At 33.5% G+C, this 21,869-nt stretch overlaps 1 protein-coding gene across 2 annotated transcripts in view; it reads right to left on the reverse strand.

Moving 5' to 3' along the window:
• nav1b (neuron navigator 1b) overlaps window positions 1-21,869 on the reverse strand; it is a 75,243-nt gene that overhangs the window by 22,862 nt on the left and 30,512 nt on the right. For both annotated transcript variants that reach the window (XM_039653810.2, XM_089134518.1), the window contains exons 4-13: window positions 20,690-20,828; window positions 16,869-17,172; window positions 11,627-12,320; window positions 8,341-8,745; window positions 6,816-6,857; window positions 6,578-6,732; window positions 6,341-6,505; window positions 4,977-5,026; window positions 4,543-4,566; window positions 3,621-3,698 (exon numbers count right to left, since the gene is read on the reverse strand). In XM_039653810.2, the coding sequence (XP_039509744.2) occupies window positions 3,621-3,698; window positions 4,543-4,566; window positions 4,977-5,026; window positions 6,341-6,505; window positions 6,578-6,732; window positions 6,816-6,857; window positions 8,341-8,745; window positions 11,627-12,320; window positions 16,869-17,172; window positions 20,690-20,828 (2,056 nt within the window). The remainder of the gene's footprint in view (window positions 1-3,620; window positions 3,699-4,542; window positions 4,567-4,976; window positions 5,027-6,340; window positions 6,506-6,577; window positions 6,733-6,815; window positions 6,858-8,340; window positions 8,746-11,626; window positions 12,321-16,868; window positions 17,173-20,689; window positions 20,829-21,869) is intronic.

The raw sequence follows: 21,869 nt of genomic DNA on the forward strand, positions 1-21,869 counted from the left end.
TGAATGGATGGAGGATGACCTGCGGGCTTGGAAAGGACAAAAACATGAGGTTGCCATGTGATGACACACACGCTACAGAAGAGAGAGTGTGTGAACCAGACTGATAAACAAATACACTCCGGCTGCGCATGCTAATGCATCACAACTACATGTTTACATTTCTTGGAAAAACTCTCCCGTGTCGTGATGCTAGGCTGTTGTGGCTGGTTACCAGGGTGTTTCTAGGTGGTTGCTATAGGGTGTTTCTATGCTGTGTCTAGGGTGTGATGGATGGTTGCCAGGGTATTGCTATGTGGTTGCTAAGGTGTTCTGAGTGGTTATTAGTGTGCTATGCAGTTGATAGGGTTTTCTCATTGGTTGATAGGGTGCTATGGATAGTTGCTATGTGGTTACCAGGGTGCTGCTCTGTGGTTGCTTAGGTGTTCTCAATGGTTGCCAATTGGTTGTTAGGATGTCATGAAAGTTGCCACTGTATTGCTATTAGAGCCCGACCGATAAAGGATTTTGAATACCGATACAAATATTTTGGGGTTTTAAAATCCGATATATCGGCCGATATTTTTTATTATTATTAAATATTGCTGGATTTCACACACGTGTAAAAGAAAAGCGAACTTTTCTGCACAAGATACGTTTGATACTTTTTCTCTATGTCTAAATGTTCACTCCTCGCAAGTATAACTTACATTTCACAATGCAGGGACTGTAACTAGAGATATGCTAGTTATAAATACGGTAATCATTACTTTATTTAGGCAGAAAACGGTTATTATGGTTTCCAAGCTCATTAATGTTAACGTTAGCGGTCTTCCACTGATTATGGTGGCATTAGCTAGCTTTGTGGTTAGCTAGTCTATGATTAGCAATAGTTAACATCATACTGCAAATTGTAAAACATACATTTTCATATAACAGGCCAAGGAGAGATGATTGAAGCTTGTTTCGTCCATTTTTATTTTATTTTTTAAATATTAATTTACCAGCCATTATACCTGCCGATACCGATATTTTGGAAAATGCCTAATATCGGCCGATAATATCGGTCTGGCCCTAATTGCTATGCTTTTACTTGTGATGAGTGTTTTTACCATGCTGCTATGCAGTTGCAAGGGTGTTCGGTATGGTTACTAAGGCGTTGCTATGCGGAGTGGTTATTAGTGGGATTTGCTATGCGGTTGCTAGGGTACTAGAGTGTTATGAATGGTTGCCAGGGCATTGTTTTGTGATTAATACGGTGTTCATAAGTGGTTGCAAGAGCATTGCTAAATAGTGTTAGGATGTTGTATGGTTTCCAGGGTGTTGCTATGTAGTTGTCAAGGTGTGTTAGCACACTGATTTTAGGTCGCTAGAGTGGTCTGGGTGGTTGCTAAGCAGATGCTAGGGTATCTGGGTGGACATACAAAGCACAAATGATGCAATACGAGTCACACACAAAATTGAGTAGTCTGGGTTATGGGTTTGTTCAAATAAGCAAATGCAATTTTTAATTAAATTTTTAAAAAAATTTGCAAATGCAATTTTTAATGTAAACATACATAACAAACATAAATAACTTCAACTTCACATTTATTTATTTTGAGCTGTAAAACATTCCTGGGACATTCCTGTTTCTCTTGATATGAAGCGGCTCAGCAACAGTGATCTTTCAAGCCATATTAAAGAGTGCCAAAACAGTATTTATTGTTTAAATCCCATAATAAAATGGACAGAATTTGAAATCTGAGAGTTTTGTTGCATCCGAAATCACATACTGTCTGAGTAGGTCTTCACTTTCCTTCATAAATCATCTCCCATGGCCTCATGGGATAGAAAAGTTTTATTTTTATTTATTTTTTTGCTTTATTAAATTTTTTCAAACAACAACAGGCATTACCACATTGTTAAACACATTAACAATAAGATTAATCAGCATATCATAATCAGAAAGAAAACAATAAGATATAATAAATAAATAAAAATGAAAATAATACCAAAACACATAAAGCAAATTATATTAAATTACAGATTAAATACAATTTCAGGGGGGGACGGGGTTAATCCATGTACTGTATCTTGCCAGTAATTTAGAGAGTTTTAAGGCACGTTCCTCTTTTTTTATTTGTTTTAAGGATTAAAATCAAATTTTAAAATCATATTTAAAGGATTAGTTCACTTCTGAAAAAACTTTTGCTGATAATTTACTCGCCCCCATGTCATCCAAGATGTCCATGTCTTTCTTTCTTCAGTCGAAAAGAAATTAAGGTTTTTCTCCATATAATGGACTTCAATGGGAACCAAACGGTTCTTTGTAATTTTTTTTTTAAATGGCCGCTCGTTTCGCTAGATAAGACCCTTATTCATCGTCTGGTGTCGTTTAAAGCCCTTTGAAGCTGCACTGAAACTCTCATTTGCACCTTGAACCGTTTGGTCCCCATTGAAGTCCATTATATGGAGAAAAATCCTGGAATGTTTTCATCAAAAACCTTAATTTTTTTTTCGACTGAAGAAAGAAAGACATGGACATCTTGGATGACACGGGGGCGAGTAAATTATCAGCAAAAGTTTTTTGAAAAGTGAACTACTCCTTTAAATACCTTAAACTTCAACAAATCTACTTTTTGAGTAACTAAAACTTGGCTACAATCAACTTATTATCACAGGATCGTAAAGTGTCCATCGAATGCGCACTTCAGAATCTCAGCACTAGTAGTAGGACATCCAGGGACTTGTTTCCTATTATTTTACGCATACTATATATAATAAGAAAGTACACGATTTCGGACGCATATCAAAAGTAACAAAGCTTATTGTGACTTATTTGATGGGAGGCGCGATCTGTTCATCCATCAACTGAAAACAGCATAGACTAAAAGATCGATTCTTTTGATTGAATCGATATCGGAATCGATTCAAATCGATATTTTTCACCCAGTCCTACTTTACATCATCAGTCAGAGCCACACTAAGGCCTTCGAGAGGCACACACACACACACACATGCAACAGCGAGTGACAGTCCAACAAACCTGGCCTGCCTGCAACAGCCAGCAACCCCCAGGACCCCGTCAGACATCAGAGGCCGGAGAGGACATCAGCCAGGGAGAGAGGGAGAGCGCTGTTAGGACTATAGGGCCACAACTCTCACACACACACTCATTGAAACACTGCGATCAGATCGACACTTTTCCCTGAGGTGTTTTTGTAAATTCATGCTTTATAGATTTGAATCCTGTTGGAATCACACTGGGAAAACTAATCCTGTCTTCACGAGCGTCACTACGGTGTGTGACTGTATTGCTGATCAGTGCAGGGAGAGGAAAGCAGGTTAGTGGGAGTGTGAGGAGTGATCAATCATTGACAGCTGGATTTAAAACACTACAAATATTGTGAATATAAAGATCAACATTGCATGGCAACACTCATTAATTAACTAATAATCTTGTGTTGATTGGGGAAACAAGCAATGATTATTGGAAAGTTTAGAAAAGTGGTAGAATGTAGAAATGCCGGTGAGTGTCTGATAAACAAACAGCTATGACAACATATTATGGACATCAAAAATTTAATTATGTAAATGTATTACCAAGAAAATAGAAAACCCTAATTTTTTGGGTATATAATAGTGTATGTGTTTGCACGTACATTTGCTGAGAGTTGGGTGGTCAGGCTGGCCACTTTATCCTGAGACGACTCGAGCTCACGCCTCAGTATCCGGATTTGCTGAGATGGAAAACGAGTTGCAAACAAAAATTAGAGCACTATAGTACTTTCAAAAAGTTCACTTTTAAAAAAACCTTTGCTGATAATTTACTCGCCCCCATGTCATCCAAGATGTCCATGTCTTTCTTTCTTCAGTCGAAAAGAAATTAAGGTTTTTGATGAAAACATTCCAGGATTTTCTCCATATAATGGACTTCAATGGGGACCAAACGGTTCAAGGTCCAAAAGAGAGTTTCAGTGCAGCTTCAAAGGGCTTTAAACGACACCAGACGATGAATAAGGGTCTGATCTAGGAATATAGACTCGAAAATAGATTTGTTCATTTTGATGAACAGGAGAGTCACGAACGTGCATCACAGAACAGAGCAAGGCGAGCATTTGTGCTTCTAAAACTTAAACTTTGTTATTTATTTTTTAAATGGCCGCTCGTTTCGCTTGATAAGACCCTTATTCATCGTCTGGTGTCGTTTAAAGCCCTTTGAAGCTGCACTGAAACTCTCATTTGGACCTTGAACCGTTTGGTCCACATTGAAGTCCATTATATGGAGAAAATGCTGGAATGTTTTCATCAAAAACCTTAATTTCTTTTCGACTGAAGAAAGAAAGACATGGATGGGGCGAGTAAATTATCAGCAAAAGTTTTTTTTTTTTAAAAGCATAAAATCGAATGAAATTAGCATAAGAATGACGTCACTTGGTTGGCTGATTTACATGATTAATGAGTTGCAGTGTGGATCAGACTCAGATTCAAACGTGAATATGAATGTTTCATATCTTGAGCAGAAAATAAGAGGAAGCAAAGGATAAGGACAAGCCGACAACAGCGTCGTAAGAAAAGTCTTACCTCCCCTTGAATTCTCTCTTCATTCTGAGAGTGCATGACACAGAAACAGAGATAAAGACCAAGAAAGGTGAGCAAGGACAGGAAACAGAGCGTTAAAATGCCATCATTTACTCTCCATCGTGTCGCTCCAAACCCGTAAGACTCTTCTGTTCTGAAGAGGAACGAACGTCTTACAGGTTTGAAATGACATTAGGGAGTAGATGACAGGATTTTCATTTTTTAAGAGAAACTGCAAGAATTAAAGGGCCAGTCAGATCAGATTTTGTGCTCCATTCAATTTTTCTGATTTATCTACATAATAAAGTTCAAGATTAATGAAGGATTAATGAGCTGTGAATTTTTATTTTTCTATTCTAGTAAAACTAAACATCATTCAACATCATCATTTGAACAAAATACAGAAATCAAGATAATTTCAACAAGTTTCTACTCACAGAATAGTTGGATGAGGCATTTGAGGCCAGAGACAGCACAGATCCATGAACTGAGAGAAAGAGAGCACAATGCATTTTTACTTCAGAATTTAAGTGAACCAATTACTTCACTGTAAAAAATATTTTCAAGATTTGTTATCACAACATATTTTCTTTTGTCAAATCAACTTTATAATAATTTATTTAGTTGAGATAACTTATTATTTTGAGTTTCTGATGGTTAAATTAATCTCCTTCATTGTATTAACTCACTTTTTCCAGTTCAATCAACTTAAAATTTTAAGGCAACCAGATTACTTACTTTTTTAAGTTAAACCAACAATATTTTTTACAGTGTAGTAATCACAACATTTTTTCTTTTGTCAAATCAACTTAAATAATTTATTTAGTTCAGATAACATATAATTTTGAGTTTCTGATGGTTAAATTAATCTCCTTCATTGTATTAACTCACTTTTTCCAGTTTAATGAACTTAAAATTTTAAGGCAACCAGGTTACTTACTTTTTTAAGTTAAACCAGTTACAGTGTTGTTTTAATATGGTATATATATTCAAATTAACATAATATTCAACCAGGAAAACATTAGTAAAGACTACACTGATGTTTAGAATAATATGCACTGAAGAATGATTGAAACAGTATTACAGAAAATAGCCTCGGCTCGAGTTTATGATGATCATTAGATGTCTTGTTTGGCCATTGAACAGTGTTGATATTATCTATCTGTTCTGGTAATTGAAAATAAAGCTGAAAAAATATATAAATATGTGATGAGAAACACAAACTTAAAAAAATGTTGTCTTGACAAATAATTGAAATACGAAAAAAAAATTAAATAGAAAATAATTTTAAAAAAGACTAAAAAGGGCAAAAACTAAAATGAAACAATAAAAATAAAAGTGCCAAAATATGAAATACATTTATGAATTTGGCAGCAAAGCGATTTATTGACATTCTTATCAGTCAGCTCATCACGACCAGCGCCTTTAATACTAAAAAAAAATTATTATACAAATAAAAATACAATAACAATGCTATAGAGCTACTGTATCAGTAAAAATGTGATAAAAAAAAAACAGGTTGGTTTAACTCACTATGCTCATTAAAAGCAACCGGTAACACTTTTAAGTTTCAAGTTTAGTTGACTTTTTTTATTTTTTTTATTTTTATTTATTTATCAGTATATGTTATGTGTTTGGTTTGTATTGTGTGTTGAATCCTGCGGCAACACTGCAATTTCCCCTTGGGGATTAATAAAGTTTGTCTAATTCTAATTCTAATGCATGCATATGAACAGTTTATTAGCAAAGTGAAGCATTTATGCACGTCCAATCAAAGTACAGAAAGTTTCCGGCGGCTCACCGTCTTCACTTGGCTCTCTGAAGGAGCCGGATCTCATCATGCTCTTCGGTCGGTCGGCCAGAGAGAGAGAGCTGCCCAGCGGAGACGTCCCGTACAGCTCGCAGCCCACGTCATTCGCTGGGATGCTGTTGGATCGTGTGATTTGGGAACTCGGGATCGGCGCCACTGTGGAGGAGAACGTCAGTGACTGATCTCAGGTCTCACCTGTAAAATGAGCAGGTGTCAGAGTTCACTCACCCACGTTGGTTGGCGGTGTTTTTCCCGGGAAGGGCTGCGTCACGTGTGTGGGCGAAGGAAGCTGAGGCGGGCTCTCCGAATCCGTCATGCTGGTGATGGTGTGGGAATGCCGGCGTTCCCTTCCTTCGCCGTCGGACTGACCACCGCCATAGCGACTGGGGAAGACAGTGCGGCGTATGTCAGAATCACCGTACATCGCATCGCTGTACTAGTTCATTTTTCGATTAAATAAATGTACCTGAATCCTTTCTTGGGTAAGGTGTTCCTATCAGTTTGTAAACTGGGAGGGGTAGAGAGCAGCACATATAAATACCTCACCCCACACCAGCACTGTTAGCATTATTACACTGATATCCAGTCCACAATCTGATAGTGATGTAGTTTATGCTTTTGCCAGTAGGGGGCGACTGACGCACACCAGACGACGTGAGCAATCTTTTAATATTTTATTGTTCTCATTTGAAAAATTAAGTGCACACAATTTATATATATATAAATAAATTGAGAAGGTTGAGAATATATATTATATATTATATTAATATAGATAAATTATTAACCTGCCAAAATCCATTACATTGTACTAAACCTAAACTAATCAAACTATATATAATTTGTAAGCTTACAATCTCTAGTTTCCATATTTTGTGATTATGTTCTCAAAATAAATGACAGAGGAGCTGTAATTGATCAATTTGCAACAAGAATATTTTCATACTCCTCAGGCATGTTCAGACTTTTATTTTGAAATATTTTTGTAATACTTTTATTTTGAAATAATTTTTATTTTGAACATGAAAAATCATGAAAGAAGGGTAGAAACCTCAGTTTGTTTTCATACCAAGAGTTTAAAAGATAGCATCCGCTCAATTATTTTACAAAAAAGGGTCTGAATTTTTTTTTTAAATATGAAGAAAAAAAATTATAGATTCAACATTTGTGATGTGGCAGGAAGCTATAACGCACATACTTGTTATTTTTATGTGTTTCTTAGAGGTTAAATTCATATCAAAGTCACCCAAACTTGTCAAATTACTTCTAAATAGGAAGTCTACTTCATAAATTGTGTAAACACATATGGAAATGGTGGCGCCCTTATATGGGCAGTAATGGAGTCTGGTTGTGCCCTAGTGGAAGCGTTCGGTACTGCGCACACAGACACACACACACTGAAAGCTCATTTACTGAGATATCAACCTAAAATTTGAAACACAACTTGTTCAGATTTTCGGCTTTAATTTTTTTTAATTATTTTTTTTTTGCCGTTTTGAGTCATCCAGGTTTTGAAAAAATATATTTTATATAAAATATGAATAATTACATTTTTTACATTTTTATAAACTCAAACTTCTATAACTTTTTTTTGTACAAAACGTTCTTAATTTATTTCACTTTTACAAAAATCTGCCAAATGTCTTCTTTAAAACGAGACCAATCGTACGTCTATATTCCAAAGCATTCTTGAGCATTTAAGTTCGAAATGTGTATTTTAAAAAAAGGGGTGACACTTATGATAAAATTCTATATCTATATACATTATATATATAATATACTAATATATAAAAAATAAAATAAATAAATCATTTTAATTAACATGATAAAATTACCATTTACAGACTGTTAAAATAATAATATTAATTCATAATTTAATACTGCCACAATATTGATGTGATATTCACTTTAAGTGAGGCCTGCACACCAAAACAATGCTCTTTTTAACAGGTTCATTCAGTTAAACCACAGCTCTTATTCAAGCCCGAACTCACCTGTCGCCTAAAGTGATGGAGGTCCGACTGCCTGCGCCCCACGTCCCAGTACTCCTGGCTTCCTCCCGCTCTCCCGGATCAGTTTTCAAGGGCACGCTCATGTGAAGAGGCAGGGACTCCATGCTGCGGTGCAGGCCGGACATCTTGGGGTAGAGGATGGGGGAACTGCTCACAGACAGAGCCTGGCCGGAGAAACAGCTGGGGGAGTCGATGTGGAGCACCGGCGCCGGGCTCGGGGTGAGTCGAGGGGGCAGGCGGGAGCCCGCCAGGTCCTGGAGCTTGGAGTACGGAGGGATCTTTGGAGGAAGGTCTTGGATGGTGATACAGGAGTCCAGACTGTTGGAGTTGACCTTGTCGAGGAGAGCCAGGCTGGGAGGGTGAACCACAGACTTCCCGCTCAGCAACCTGTTGGAGTAAACACACGAATCGGCATCAGTGACGTCATGAACTCAAAGACCTTCAGCAGTCGAGCGCCGCAGGAAGCCGAGGGATTTCACTGCATCCGAAGGAACTAAATAAAGAACACCTCAAAGGCTCCTTGTGTCCGCTTCCAGAAAGGCTTTTAAATAATTGAGGAGCAAAACTTGCGTAACAGAAACACACGAGGCATCGGCAGAATATATTTCCTCCAAAAAAGTTGCACACTTATTTTTATTTTTATTTTTTAAGCACTTAATTTTTACTCGTTAATTATTATTTGAAAATATCATGAATTCCTTTACATGATTTGTTAAATAAGCCGCAGATCAGAATCATTAGCTGTGACAATTAAATTTGACGTAAATAATTAACAAATCATAATATTTTCATAATATTTAAATATATATATATATACGTATATATTTCAAACGAATGAGGTGCACATGGAAAATATATATTTTAAAATATAAATATTTATTTTAATACCTGATGATTTAATTGAATATATAATTAAGGACAAAGAAAATCATCATTAAAGTTTAACAATATGTAATATATAATTATAAATAAAAAAATTTTTTTATATATATATAATTTTTAACTTGTTAATTATTATTTGAAAATATCATGAATTGATTTACATAATTTGTTAAATATTTAAATCACACAAAGCCACAGATCAAGATCATTAGCTGTGACAATTAAATTTGATATAAATAATTAACAAATCATAATATTTTCATAATATTTAAATATATATATATATATATATTTCAAACGAATGAGGTGCTGTGTAGCACATAGAAAATATATATTTTAAAATATAAATATTTATTTTTATACCCGATTATTTAGTTGAATATATAATTAAGGACAAACAAAATCATCATTAAAGTTTAACAATATGTAATATTTAATTATAAATAAAAAATTTTTTTATATATATATATAATTTTTAACTTGTTAATTATTATTTGAAAATATCATGAATTGATTTACATAATTTGTTAAATATTTAAATCACACAAAGCCACAGATCAAGATCATTAGCTGTGACAATTAAATTTGATATAAATAATTAACAAATCATAATATTTTCATAATATTTAAATATATATATATATATATATATATTTCAAACGAATGAGGTGCTGTGTAGCACATGGAAAATATATATTTTAAAATATAAATATTTATTTTTATACCTGATGATTTAATTGAATATATAATTAAGGACAAACTAAATCATCATTAAAGTTTAACAATATGTAATATATAATTATGAAGAAAAAACAAATTTTATATATATAATTTTTAACTCGTTAATTATTATTTGAAAATATCATGAATTGATTTACATAATTTGTTAAATATTTAAATCACACAAAGCCACAGATCAAGATCATTAGCTGTGACAATTAAATTTGATATAAATAATTAACAAATCATAATATTTTCATAATATTTAAATATATATATATATATATATATATATATATATTTCAAACGAATGAGGTGCTGTGTAGCACATGGAAAATATATATTTTAAAATATAAATATTTATTTTTATACCTGATGATTTAATTGAATATATAATTAAGGACAAACTAAATCATCATTAAAGTTTAACAATATGTAATATATAATTATGAAGAAAAAACAAATTTTATATATATAATTTTTAACTCGTTAATTATTATTTGAAAATATCATGAATTGATTTACATAATTTGTTAAATATTTAAATCACACAAAGCCACAGATCAAGATCATTAGCTGTGACAATTAAATTTGATATAAATAATTAACAAATCATAATATTTTCATAATATTTAAATATATATATATATATATATATATATATATTTCAAACGAATGAGGTGCTGTTTTGCACATGGAAAATATAAATATTTATTTTTATACCTGATGATTTAATTGAATAATACAAAATAATTTATAAATAATTAAAAATATATAAATAATTACATAAGATATATAAAGAAAATCATCATTAAAGTTTAACAATTTATAATATATAATTAAAATATGTATATATATATAATTTTTAAACAAATTATGAAATAATTTTTTCTATTTTTTTCAAAAAAAGAATATGTTTTTTCATCCAATTTTATTTACAAATGAAATGGTTGAATGGACAAAAAACTGATATCACGAATATGTTCAAGTATCTTCTTAAAATCCCTCTTCAATATATGTGAAAGATAAATGGGAGAAGGAAGTTAATAATTGTATCTGATGATGAGTGGTTAAACATTTGCAAAACACAGTATACTACCACAAGTTCAGTCTTTATTACTCCCAAAAGAAAATATTTACAGAATGGTAAACCAGATTCTGCATTCTGTTGGAGACAATGTAAACAATGCTGGGTTGTTTCAACCCAAATATGGGTTAAATATGGACAAACCCAAATGTTGGGTTAAAAATGTAATTTCCAATTTTAACCCAACTTCAACTTTTTTAAATTGCATTATTAACCCAACATTTGGGTTTGTCCATATTTGACCCAAATTTGGGTTGAAATAACCCAGCATTGTTTGCAGTGTAAATGTCCAATGATTCAGCCTTTTTGGTTAGAGATAATCACTGAAATAAAATTGACACTGGGATTTGTGTCATTCGAACATTTGGGTTTGTCCATATTTAACCCATATTTGGGTTGAAACAACCCAGCATTGTTTACATTGTCTCCAACAGAATGCAGAATCTGGTTTATTCAGCCTTTTTGGTTAGAGATAATCACTAAAATAAAATTGACACTGGGATTCGAGATGGAGTACAGTTTCAGAACTACAGTATATATTTCTATATCTATATAAAAACAGTGACATGGTGTTTCTACCTCGGCGTGCAGGTCGGGGAGCTCAGCTCAGGGTATTTACTGGAGCTCGTCCTCCGCACTCGATGGGTCTCTCCACAGCTGATCTCCAGGTCCGCTTTGGCCTTGGCCCGTTCCTTCTCCTTCTCACGGTCCGTTTGGTTGACGGGTCCCGTGAAGCTCGGGCGACTAGCCGCTTTAAAGCTGCCTCCTTCTTTTCCTCTGGTGGGCATGGTGTTGGGCAAAGCTGGCACGGGTTTAAGCGTGAGCAGGCTGGCGTCGATGCTGCCACTGACAGGCCGAGAGGTTAAACTCATGGCGCTGGATTTTGCGGGCCGTGGAAGACTTCGATACTGAATGCTACCGCGAGCGTTGGGCGCGAGGAAACCCTGTTCGGAGCCGCTGGCATCAAAGCTGTTTTTGCGCACACCTCCACCTGGGACGGGTTTGATGGGGATGCCCGAGGACTTTGGGGTTTTGCCCACGGTGGCCGAGCCGCTGGTGATAGTGGCGCCTCCTGCTGTCAGGACAGTGGCGGTACCGGTGGTCGGGGGTTTCTTGTAACCAAAGGAGCCGCCAGCGGAGGGTTTCACCAGACCGGAGGGAGGCTTGCGGTGCTCGGCGTTATCCCGGCCGGCATCAGAGCGGGAACGCTGCAGACCCGTCGCCTTCACTGACATTTTCACCCTGTCAACGGCCTTCGAGTCTCCTTTGGGGACTTTAGAGAAAGAGAGGAGACAGTCACCGAAACTGACAATTGATTTGCTGATAATTTACTCGCCCCCATGTCATCCAAAAAGATGTCCATGTCTTTCTTTCTTCAGTCGAAAAGAAATTTTCTCCATATAATGGACTTCAATGGGGTCCAAACGGTTCAAGGTCCAAATGAGAGTTTCAGTGCAGCTTCAAAGGGCTTTAAACGACACCAGACGATGAATAAGGGTCTTATCAAGCGAAACAAGCGCTCACTTCAAAAATAAATAACAAAGATTAAGTTTTATAAGCACAAATGCTCGTCTTGCTCTGTTCTGCGATGCGCGTTCGTGACTCTCCTGTTCGAACTCGTTCATCAAAATGAACGAATCTTTTTTCGAGTCATTTCGTTCATTTAATTCGTTGAATGAATGTAATAAGACCCTTATTCATTGTCTGGTGTCATTTAAAGCCCTTTGAAGCTGCACTGAAACTCTCATTTGGACCTTGAACCGTTTGGACCCCATTGAAGTCCATTACATGGAGAAAAATCCTGGAATGTTTTTATCGAAAAACCTTAATTTCTTTTTAACTGTAGAAAGAAAGACTGAGTAAATTATCAGAAAAAGTTTTTTTTTTTAAGTAAACTAATCTTTTAAACCCTTGAGCATCAATGTTTGGTGTCACACATCAAGATACAGAGGAGAATATTAGTGATGAATGACAAAATTTCACTTCATACAAAATTTTCTGGTATTGTTATGTGGTTTTCTGTGATTTCAGGGGAAATTTTCTCAACGTACTGTTCAGAGAAATTTCTTTAAAATCATATTATCTAAGACATAAAACTGGTTTCATCCATAAAGATAAATCAAATCTACAAATATTTTAACCACAATCTCTATATCAAGTAATTATAATATCCTTTAAATAGTATGAATTCATATTTGGAATTAGCTTTTATTTTTAGTATGTTCAGTTTTCCTTTAGTCTTAGTTTTGTATCAATTTTTTAAATGCTTTTGTAATTTCATAGCTCTTTGAAAGTGTTGTTCGCATATTTAGTTCTTGTCGACTGCCTTTTTTGTAATTTTTTTTCTTTTTTTTTTTGGCATTTATATTATATTCCATTATTTTTCTCTCTATTAGTATTTTTATTCTTGTACTGCATTTTATCAAAAGCCCTTATTGTTTTGTATTGCTCGTGTATTGTATTGCATGTATTGCATTTTACTAAAAAAGCCCTTCTAGGGACTAATGTTGTAAATTAGCTTTGGCTAAAAACATTGATACATGCATCAGATCACTGTCAAAGTGTATCTATGTTATCTGTATCTGTCCCTATCTAAATAAACTATAATAATAATAATAATAATAATAATGCCATTTCGCTTTAATTTATATGTTTTAGTAATTTTAGAAATTATAATACAAGCCAAGGCAACATTTTTTTTAAGTCGAAGATATTCATCTAATATTTATATTTTATTCCAGCTATATATATATAACAACAAAAAAAAATATTTTTTAATAGTTTTATTTAACAATAACATCATATCTTTAAAAAACAGAGTTGCACCAAACCCAGAAACCTGAGATGTTCATTCATACTACATTATTTACCATTAACTATGAAAGAGCAACCTGAGCAAACCTCTTCCTCTAGGATGGAAATAATCCATTGCATTCTTTGAAGTCTCCTGAAATATCATGTTAAAACCACATTAATGAATTGGTCATCATTCAGCTCTGTGAAATACATCAAAATACCCTGCAATTAGCATCTGGGATGTGGGAAATCACCACATCAGCCTCATCACACACACACACACACACACACACAGCTGAATCAGTGTTGATGACCAAAACCGTGACACACGTCCTCTGTGTGCTCAGAGTCAGAGACGTGTCTTTGAAAGGTGAGCAGGAAAGCCTCGGGGGTATGACATCAGATGAAGTCATGGAGAGGACCCGATTGAAGCCATGGTTAAGTTTCTGTGTCTTAAATCTACAGTGTGTGAGTCATGGATGGAGACGAGAGTAATTAGAGACACTGCAAAGATAAAGAGCGTCTCAGCCCACACCACATATAAACTCAGTCAGATGAGACCAACACCAACCACATCTGAAAAATAGTGACCGATACGATGTGAACTTGACTAAATATTCTTGATAGAGGAGATTCTATGATTGTACTAATGCTAACGACACTTTAAAAGCACATTTGTTGGGTTTGACATGATAAAAAAATTGATTTACTTTTCAAGATGAGCACTTGCTAGTACATGCTAACATACACTTCTGCATTATAGTATAGACTGTAAAAAAATATTTTCAAGATTTGTTATCACAACATATTTTCTTTTGTCAAATCAACTTTATAATAATTTATTTAGTTGAGATAACTTATAATTTTGAGTTTCTGATGAATAAATTAATCTCCTTTATTGTATTAACTCACTTTTTCCAGTTCAATCAACTTAAAATTTTAAGACAACCAGATTACTTACTTTTTTAAGTTAAACCAACAATATTTTTTACAGTGTAGTAATCACAACATTTTTTCTTTTGTCAAATCAACTTAAATAATTTATTTAGTTCAAATAACATATAATTTTGAGTTTCTGATGATTAAATTAATCTCCTTCATTGTATTAACTCACTTTTTCCAGTTCAATCAACTTAAAATTTTAAGGCAACCAGGTTACTTACTTTAAGTTAAACCATCAATATTTTTTTACAGTTTAGTTCTGTTTTATTTATTTTTTTGGATTGTAATGACTCAGCTCACCAAGGCTGCGTTTATTTAAACCAAAATACAGTGAAAACACAAAACAGTAATATTGTGAAATATTATCACAATCTAAAAGATCAGATTTCTATTTGAATATATTATAAAATGTTTTTTACACCGAATTTACAGCATCATTACTCCAGTCTTCAGCGTCACATGATCCTTCAGAAATCACTCTAATACGAGGATTTGATGATCAAGAAACATTTCTGATTATTATCAATGTTGAAAACAGCTTCATATAAATATATATTATAGTGTAATTTACTTCAAAGTGGCTTCAACACCCCCCCCCCCCCCTCCTATGCTTTTTATTCCTTCAATTTGTGATCATGTTTTTGCTGTTTGTGAAGGTAATTTAATAACAGGACAGAAAAATGACATAAGGCCCCATGGCTGCTGGTTTTCTTCTAAATGCACTGGATCGCTGACATTTAAATGTCATTTTAAACTATGGATCCAGCATAGAAAGGTTAGACAGCAAACAGGAAGACTGCATCAAGAGAAGATGTTAAACCTGACACGCTTCTCTCTCATCAAATCTTTCATGAAAACATGGTAAATGAAAGTTAAAAGAATGATTCACCAAAAAATAAAAGGTCTGTCATCGTTTGCATGTTCATTTCATGACTATGCATGAAGATGAATCTATCATATGTCATATATATATATATATATATATATATATATATAGCACTAGACTACTTTTATGATGCATTTATGGTGCTTTATTGTCCTTTTAGAGTCTTACAGCCTCTGGCCACTGCATTTTATTGTATACAGAACTTATACGATGACAGAACTTTGATATTTGTTTAAGTTAAGATACTATACATGTGGTTCCTTTAAAGTTTCCACACACGTGTCATCACCAGTTTGAGACCCTTCACTAGTCTCTGTCTCACACATGGTCTTCATTTACAAGAGATTATGGATGACAGTAGTCGACTCGTAAACAACCTAAGATTGTCCAACTGATTCATTTCCAAATCATGATATAGTACCATTAATATATCATTCTTTTGGAGCTGCATGTTTGGAGAACAAAAACGTTTTGTTTTGCTGCCAAGAGACCTCTTGAGTATATCTAATGTCTGAAATATGTCCAAATCAGAAAATACAGTGTCTTTATGTCAAAGCTAAAGCCTAAACATCAGCATAAAATAAATACAATTAAATTAAATAACAAATATAAATTAAATTAAATATGAAATTAAATATGAAATTAAATTAAATATAATTAAATATGAAATAAAATTAAATAATAGAATTAAATATTTGAGTTAAATAATTGAGTTAAATAATTAAAATAAAATTCAATTCAATTAAATTAAATATTAACTTAAATACAATTAAATATCAAATAAATTAAATAAACTTAAATAATTGAGTTAAATAATTGAGTTAAATAATTGAGTTAAATAATAAAATTAAATAAAATTAAATTAAATAATTGAATTAAATAATTCAATTAAATAATAAAATAAATTAAATTAAATAATTGAATTAAATAATTGAGTTAAATAATAAAATTAAATTAAATTAAATAATTGAATTAAATAATTAAATTAAATAATAAAATAAATTAAATTAAATAATTAAAAAAAAAATTTAATTAAATAATTGAATTAAATAATTGAGTTAAATAATAAAATAAAATAAAATAAAATAAAATAAAATAAAATAAAATAAAATAAAATAAAATAAAATAAAATAAAATAAAATAAAATAATAATAAAATAAAATTAAATATAATAAAATAAAAAAAATGTATTCATACCTGCGATTTTTAGCACACTTTGTGAGTTGTGTGTGATGGGTGAGGTGACGCCCACAGGAGGATTGCGGCTCTTTTTGAAGTTCCCAGGCTGTCCGAGACTCTGAGGTTTCTTCAGTTCTCCTTTGCCCATCTTGTCCTGCGCGGGACCATCCGGCGGCCGAGTTTTCCTCCACTTGCAGGACGGCTCCGCTTTCAGGCTCCCGGTGTCGTAAACTCCATCCGTCTTCCGTAAGGACTTGCAGTCCTCGCTGTACCACGCCAGTCCACTCTCCACCAGAGAACGCTTCTCCGCATCCGTTCGCAACTTCACAAACACACAAAAAAAATAGATTTTCCACACTTATTTCAATACAGAAAAATATTTTGTCAGCCACAGATGCTAAAAATGAGCTACCAGAAATAATATTAAACCATTGCTTTTTCTTTCATCATGAACATGCATGCAAAGTTTGAACATGCTGCTGCTGTGTTTTGACATATACAAACAAAATTAATATTACTGTACGTTTGTGGTGTTTGCATGTCAATTTGACAGGGTGTGCACAGAAAACGAACAGTTTAAAAGACTTCTACACCTTTAGCATGGGCACAGAGCACATTACTCTAATGCCAATAACTTTGCATTATATATAATATTATAACATCCCATCTTGGCTCAAAAATATAATGCCAAGAACATGACATTTCTCTGAGTAAAGACCAGGTGGCACATTGAAAACATCTTCAAAATAATGTAATCATGATTAATAAAGCAGCACAGAAAGTCTATCAGTCATATTGTTCCTTTTTTTGTCTGTTTGAGCTTGATTATTGACATTCAGAGGAAAACAACGGTGTGATTTCATCCAGAACTGATAGCAAGTGCTTCAAACAAGCAAATGACGACGTGCCTGATAGAAAACAGCTGCTCTTCGTTCATCCGGGTGAATCAAAGCCAGGCTTTTGAGCCGATTCAATGTAAGAACGAGCTCTGACTGTAGGGGGTGAATATGATACCAGTGTCCCGTACAGTACTTTGGTTATGTTGCATTATTTGTTATCATTATTTGTGACGTCGTCTTAACAAAATATCAAGTAACAGTAACAGACTGTAAACTGTAAAAATGCTACAGTGCAAAACTGTTAATTGGTTACCAGAAAGTTTCCGTACTATATACGGTAAATAACTGTGATAGATCTAATGGTACATTTAATGTCATTTTACTGTAAAATACCGTTAGATTTACAGTTTTTGGAAGTGAAAAAGAACAACTCAATGTATAATTTACAGTGAAAAACCGTAATTTGACATTCCCACAATTCCCTGCGTGACACTTTTGTTGAAATAATTGTTTCCTCGTAGTTTTTTTCTAATCAGGAATGTACATTAGGGTTTTATGTTACATGTAAAGTTGTTAAATTAGTGTTTATGCATTTCATGCGTGTTTGTGTGAAGTATTAACTTTCTTGAGGAAGATCTGCTTGAGATGAGCATGTGACTCATCACTGCTGTGATTGGTGGTTTTCAGTGTATTACAATGGTACAAAACAGATATTAATACTTAAATATGTCAGTAAATTAACATCATATCAGATTTAAACCATAAAAGTCTGTAAAACCAATAACGTTGCTACCATATTTTTAAGGGTAAAGTTCTGGCGGTACTCTACCGTAAAATGTTTTATTTTGTTAACTGTCACCCCCCCTTTTTTGAATAGACATGAAAATGCACATTTCGAACTTAAATGGTTGTAATTCAAGAATGCTTTGGAATATAGACATATGATTGGTCTTGTTTTAAAGAAGACATTTGGCAGATTTTTGTAGAAGTGAAATAAATTAAGAAAGTGAAACAGAAAAAAAGTTATAGAGGTTTGAGTTTATGGAAATGTACAATGCAAAAATATTAATTATTCATATTTTACATAAAATATATATTTTCAAAACCTGGGCTACTCTAAAATGGCAGAAAAATCAAAGCCAAAAATCTGAACAAGTTGTGTTTCAAATTTTAGGTTGATATCTCAAAAAATGAGCTTTCAGTAAGATTTTGTTTGAGCGCAGTACCAAACTTTTCCACTAGGGCACAATCAGACTCCATTACTGCCCATATAAGGGCGCCTGCATTTCCATTCGTGTTTTGAGTGATATGAACCATTATTTACACAATTTTCATACAATTTCTGAAGTAGAGATCCTATTCAGAAGTAGCATGGGAAGTTTGGCAGATTTTGATATGAATTGAACCTCTAAGAAACACAAAGAACACGCATGTAAGTCATAGCTAGCTGCCACGTCACAAATGGTGAATTTATTATTTTTTTCTTGATATTTCAAACTTTTCAGACATTTTTTTTTCCAAAATAATTGAATGGATATCTTTTGAACTTTTGGCATGAAAACAAACTGAGGTATCAACCATTTTTTCATGATTTTTCATGTTTACTGCTATTTTAAAATAAAGGTCTGAACACGCCTTATGAGAATGAAAATATTCTTGTTGCATATTGATAAATTATGGCTCCTCTGTAATATATTTTGAAAATCAGTCACCAAATATGGAAACTAGAGATTGTAAGCTTTCAAATGATATATAGTTTGTCAATATTATTTAAGGTATTTACTAAGATATTATTGTTTTAAAAATATAGTGGCAAACGTCCCACCTGTGGGACGGTGACAGTTAAGTGGTTTTAACCTGGTGAGACAGAAACAGACCCACAAATTGAGAATTGTTTAATTTAGGTCACCGCTGTGACTGCAATTCAGCTTCTTATCACCAGTAGAAATGTTTAGTTTTAAAGAAACACACCAGACTTCCAAACCAGGGACACGTTAAATTGAAGATGGCAGCAAACACCAAACCACAGTCTGAAACAAGAGCCTGAAACTGTCAAGACGCCTTGACACAAAACAAATCCTCAGAGGTTATTTTATGCTGATGTTTACCAGAGCGGGAACTGAAAAACAATGTCGAAAACAGATACGGACATGTCATGTTAATGTGTGTGGCAGAGCTGGGTTAAGATTTCAGAGGGTGTCAGGCAGGCCAAACGTAGGACATTTTAATTTGTTTTTTGTCGTACTATGCTGGAGTAAAGTTCATTATGATCTGTGTTTCCCGTAGGATTTTGTAAAACTATGTTGGGTGGACCTCTGTCCCTCTAGGGGGGTTCGGGGGAGAATTTTTGTACATTTTAAGGTTGCACTTAAAGCTCAAAATTAAGAGCTTCAACCGGCTTTAACCCTAAAACCGTATTCTGGAGAAATGTGGGCACAATAGTTTTGATTTATTTTAAAAAAAATTCTTCCCTTGATCCCTTGAGCTACTTTTCCTAAGTTTGCCTCCTGAACACACACAATTTTTTTGTGTGACTCAATTCTACAATGTTAAGTGGGTGAAAAAAACCTCCTTAATCTTGTATTTGGGTCAAAAATGGGCACCCATAGAAATGAAATGAATGGGAAAAACTGTAATTTAGCCAAAATAAGACCGCAAAGTCACTTCATCTTTAGGTTTTAGCTCTAAGAACTTATTGGAATGATATTTTAATGTAGTTAAAAAATGTAAAAAATAAAACATAAAATAAGCATAATTTATATAGAAAATATGGTACTTTTTGAAGTAAATAAATTCAAAAATACCCCCCAAAAATAAAAAAAACACCATAAATGGATAGACAAAACTTTATCGAAGACAGTGATATAACATTTATAATAAATACAATTTTTTTAGAGAGTCCTCTGTGCCCACATTTGTCCACAGTTACAGGATTAAGGGCTATAAAGTGATGCCTCAAACATGCAAGTTATCCAAATAAGCACCGCTGAAGAAGCTTACCATGACGGAGGAGTTGCGTCGCGAGCCGACGGGTGTGGTGGGGAGGGAGTTAAGAGAAGAGCTGGCGTTGAGATCCTCTGAGCTCAGGTTATCAGAGCCATCGCTCAAACCACTGCTGATGGAGCTGCTCTCGTCCCAACTGCACACACACACAGATAAAGATGTTTAGAAGAATGAAACGTGTTTTTGAGACCATCTATTGGTTCACTGCATGAATTTGCACATGGTTTGTCTTTAAAAAAAAGAAAGATCTTTAAGAATGTAGAGTAGATATCAATTATGTCACTTGTCTTTCCAATGGGAAGCCTTTCTGCTCCATTACCTGACCTGGGAACAGACAGCAATGAGACAGATGTCTTCACCACATGACCAGAGACTCATTCTACCACACACGCTCAATCCTGCCTTTGAAACTGGCTTGCATTCACTTCCCAAAAAACATTTCAGGGGATGTAGATGCGAGAGTGAATGAACGGTAAAGATTAAGGTCAGTGAGTTTCTGAACGGCAAAGCCTCAGTCCCGTGACTACAGACGGGCTGTTCTGGCAAACTCTGCTCTGGAAGAGGGAAAACCACACCAGGATCATAACTCATCTTCAGTCTTGACAAAGATGTGATTTAAGCCCAAAACATGAGACACAAACGCTATGCATGCTGTGCATTTTAAAACTCCTTTTTATTGTGTTTTCTATCGAATTCTGACTTTATAACACATAATTGAGAGTTTATATGTCGAAATTCTTGACATCTTTTCTCAGAACTGTGAGATATAAACTCGCAATTGCGAGTTATCGGGCCAATTCTAAGGGGAAAAAAGACTTTTTTCCCCTCAGAATAGTTTATATCTCACAATTCTGACTTTACAACACAAATATAAATTTAATTAAATATTAAATAAAATTAAATGTCAAATTAAATTAAATTAAATATTAAATTAAATAATTGAATTAAATAATTGAGTTAAATAATTAAATAAAATACAATATTAAATTAAATACAATTATATTAAATTTTAAATTAAATATGAAATAAATTAAATAATTGAATTAAATAATTTAGTTAAATAATAAAATTAAATTAAATAATTAAATTAAACAATTAAATTAAATTAAATTAAATAATTAAATTAAATTGAATTAAATTAAATAAAAAATTAAATTCATACCTGCGATTTTTAGCA

This window comes from Pimephales promelas, chromosome 8, assembly GCF_988280905.1.
Source record: "Pimephales promelas chromosome 8, fPimPro1.hap1.1, whole genome shotgun sequence".
NCBI lineage: Eukaryota > Metazoa > Chordata > Actinopteri > Cypriniformes > Leuciscidae > Pimephales > Pimephales promelas.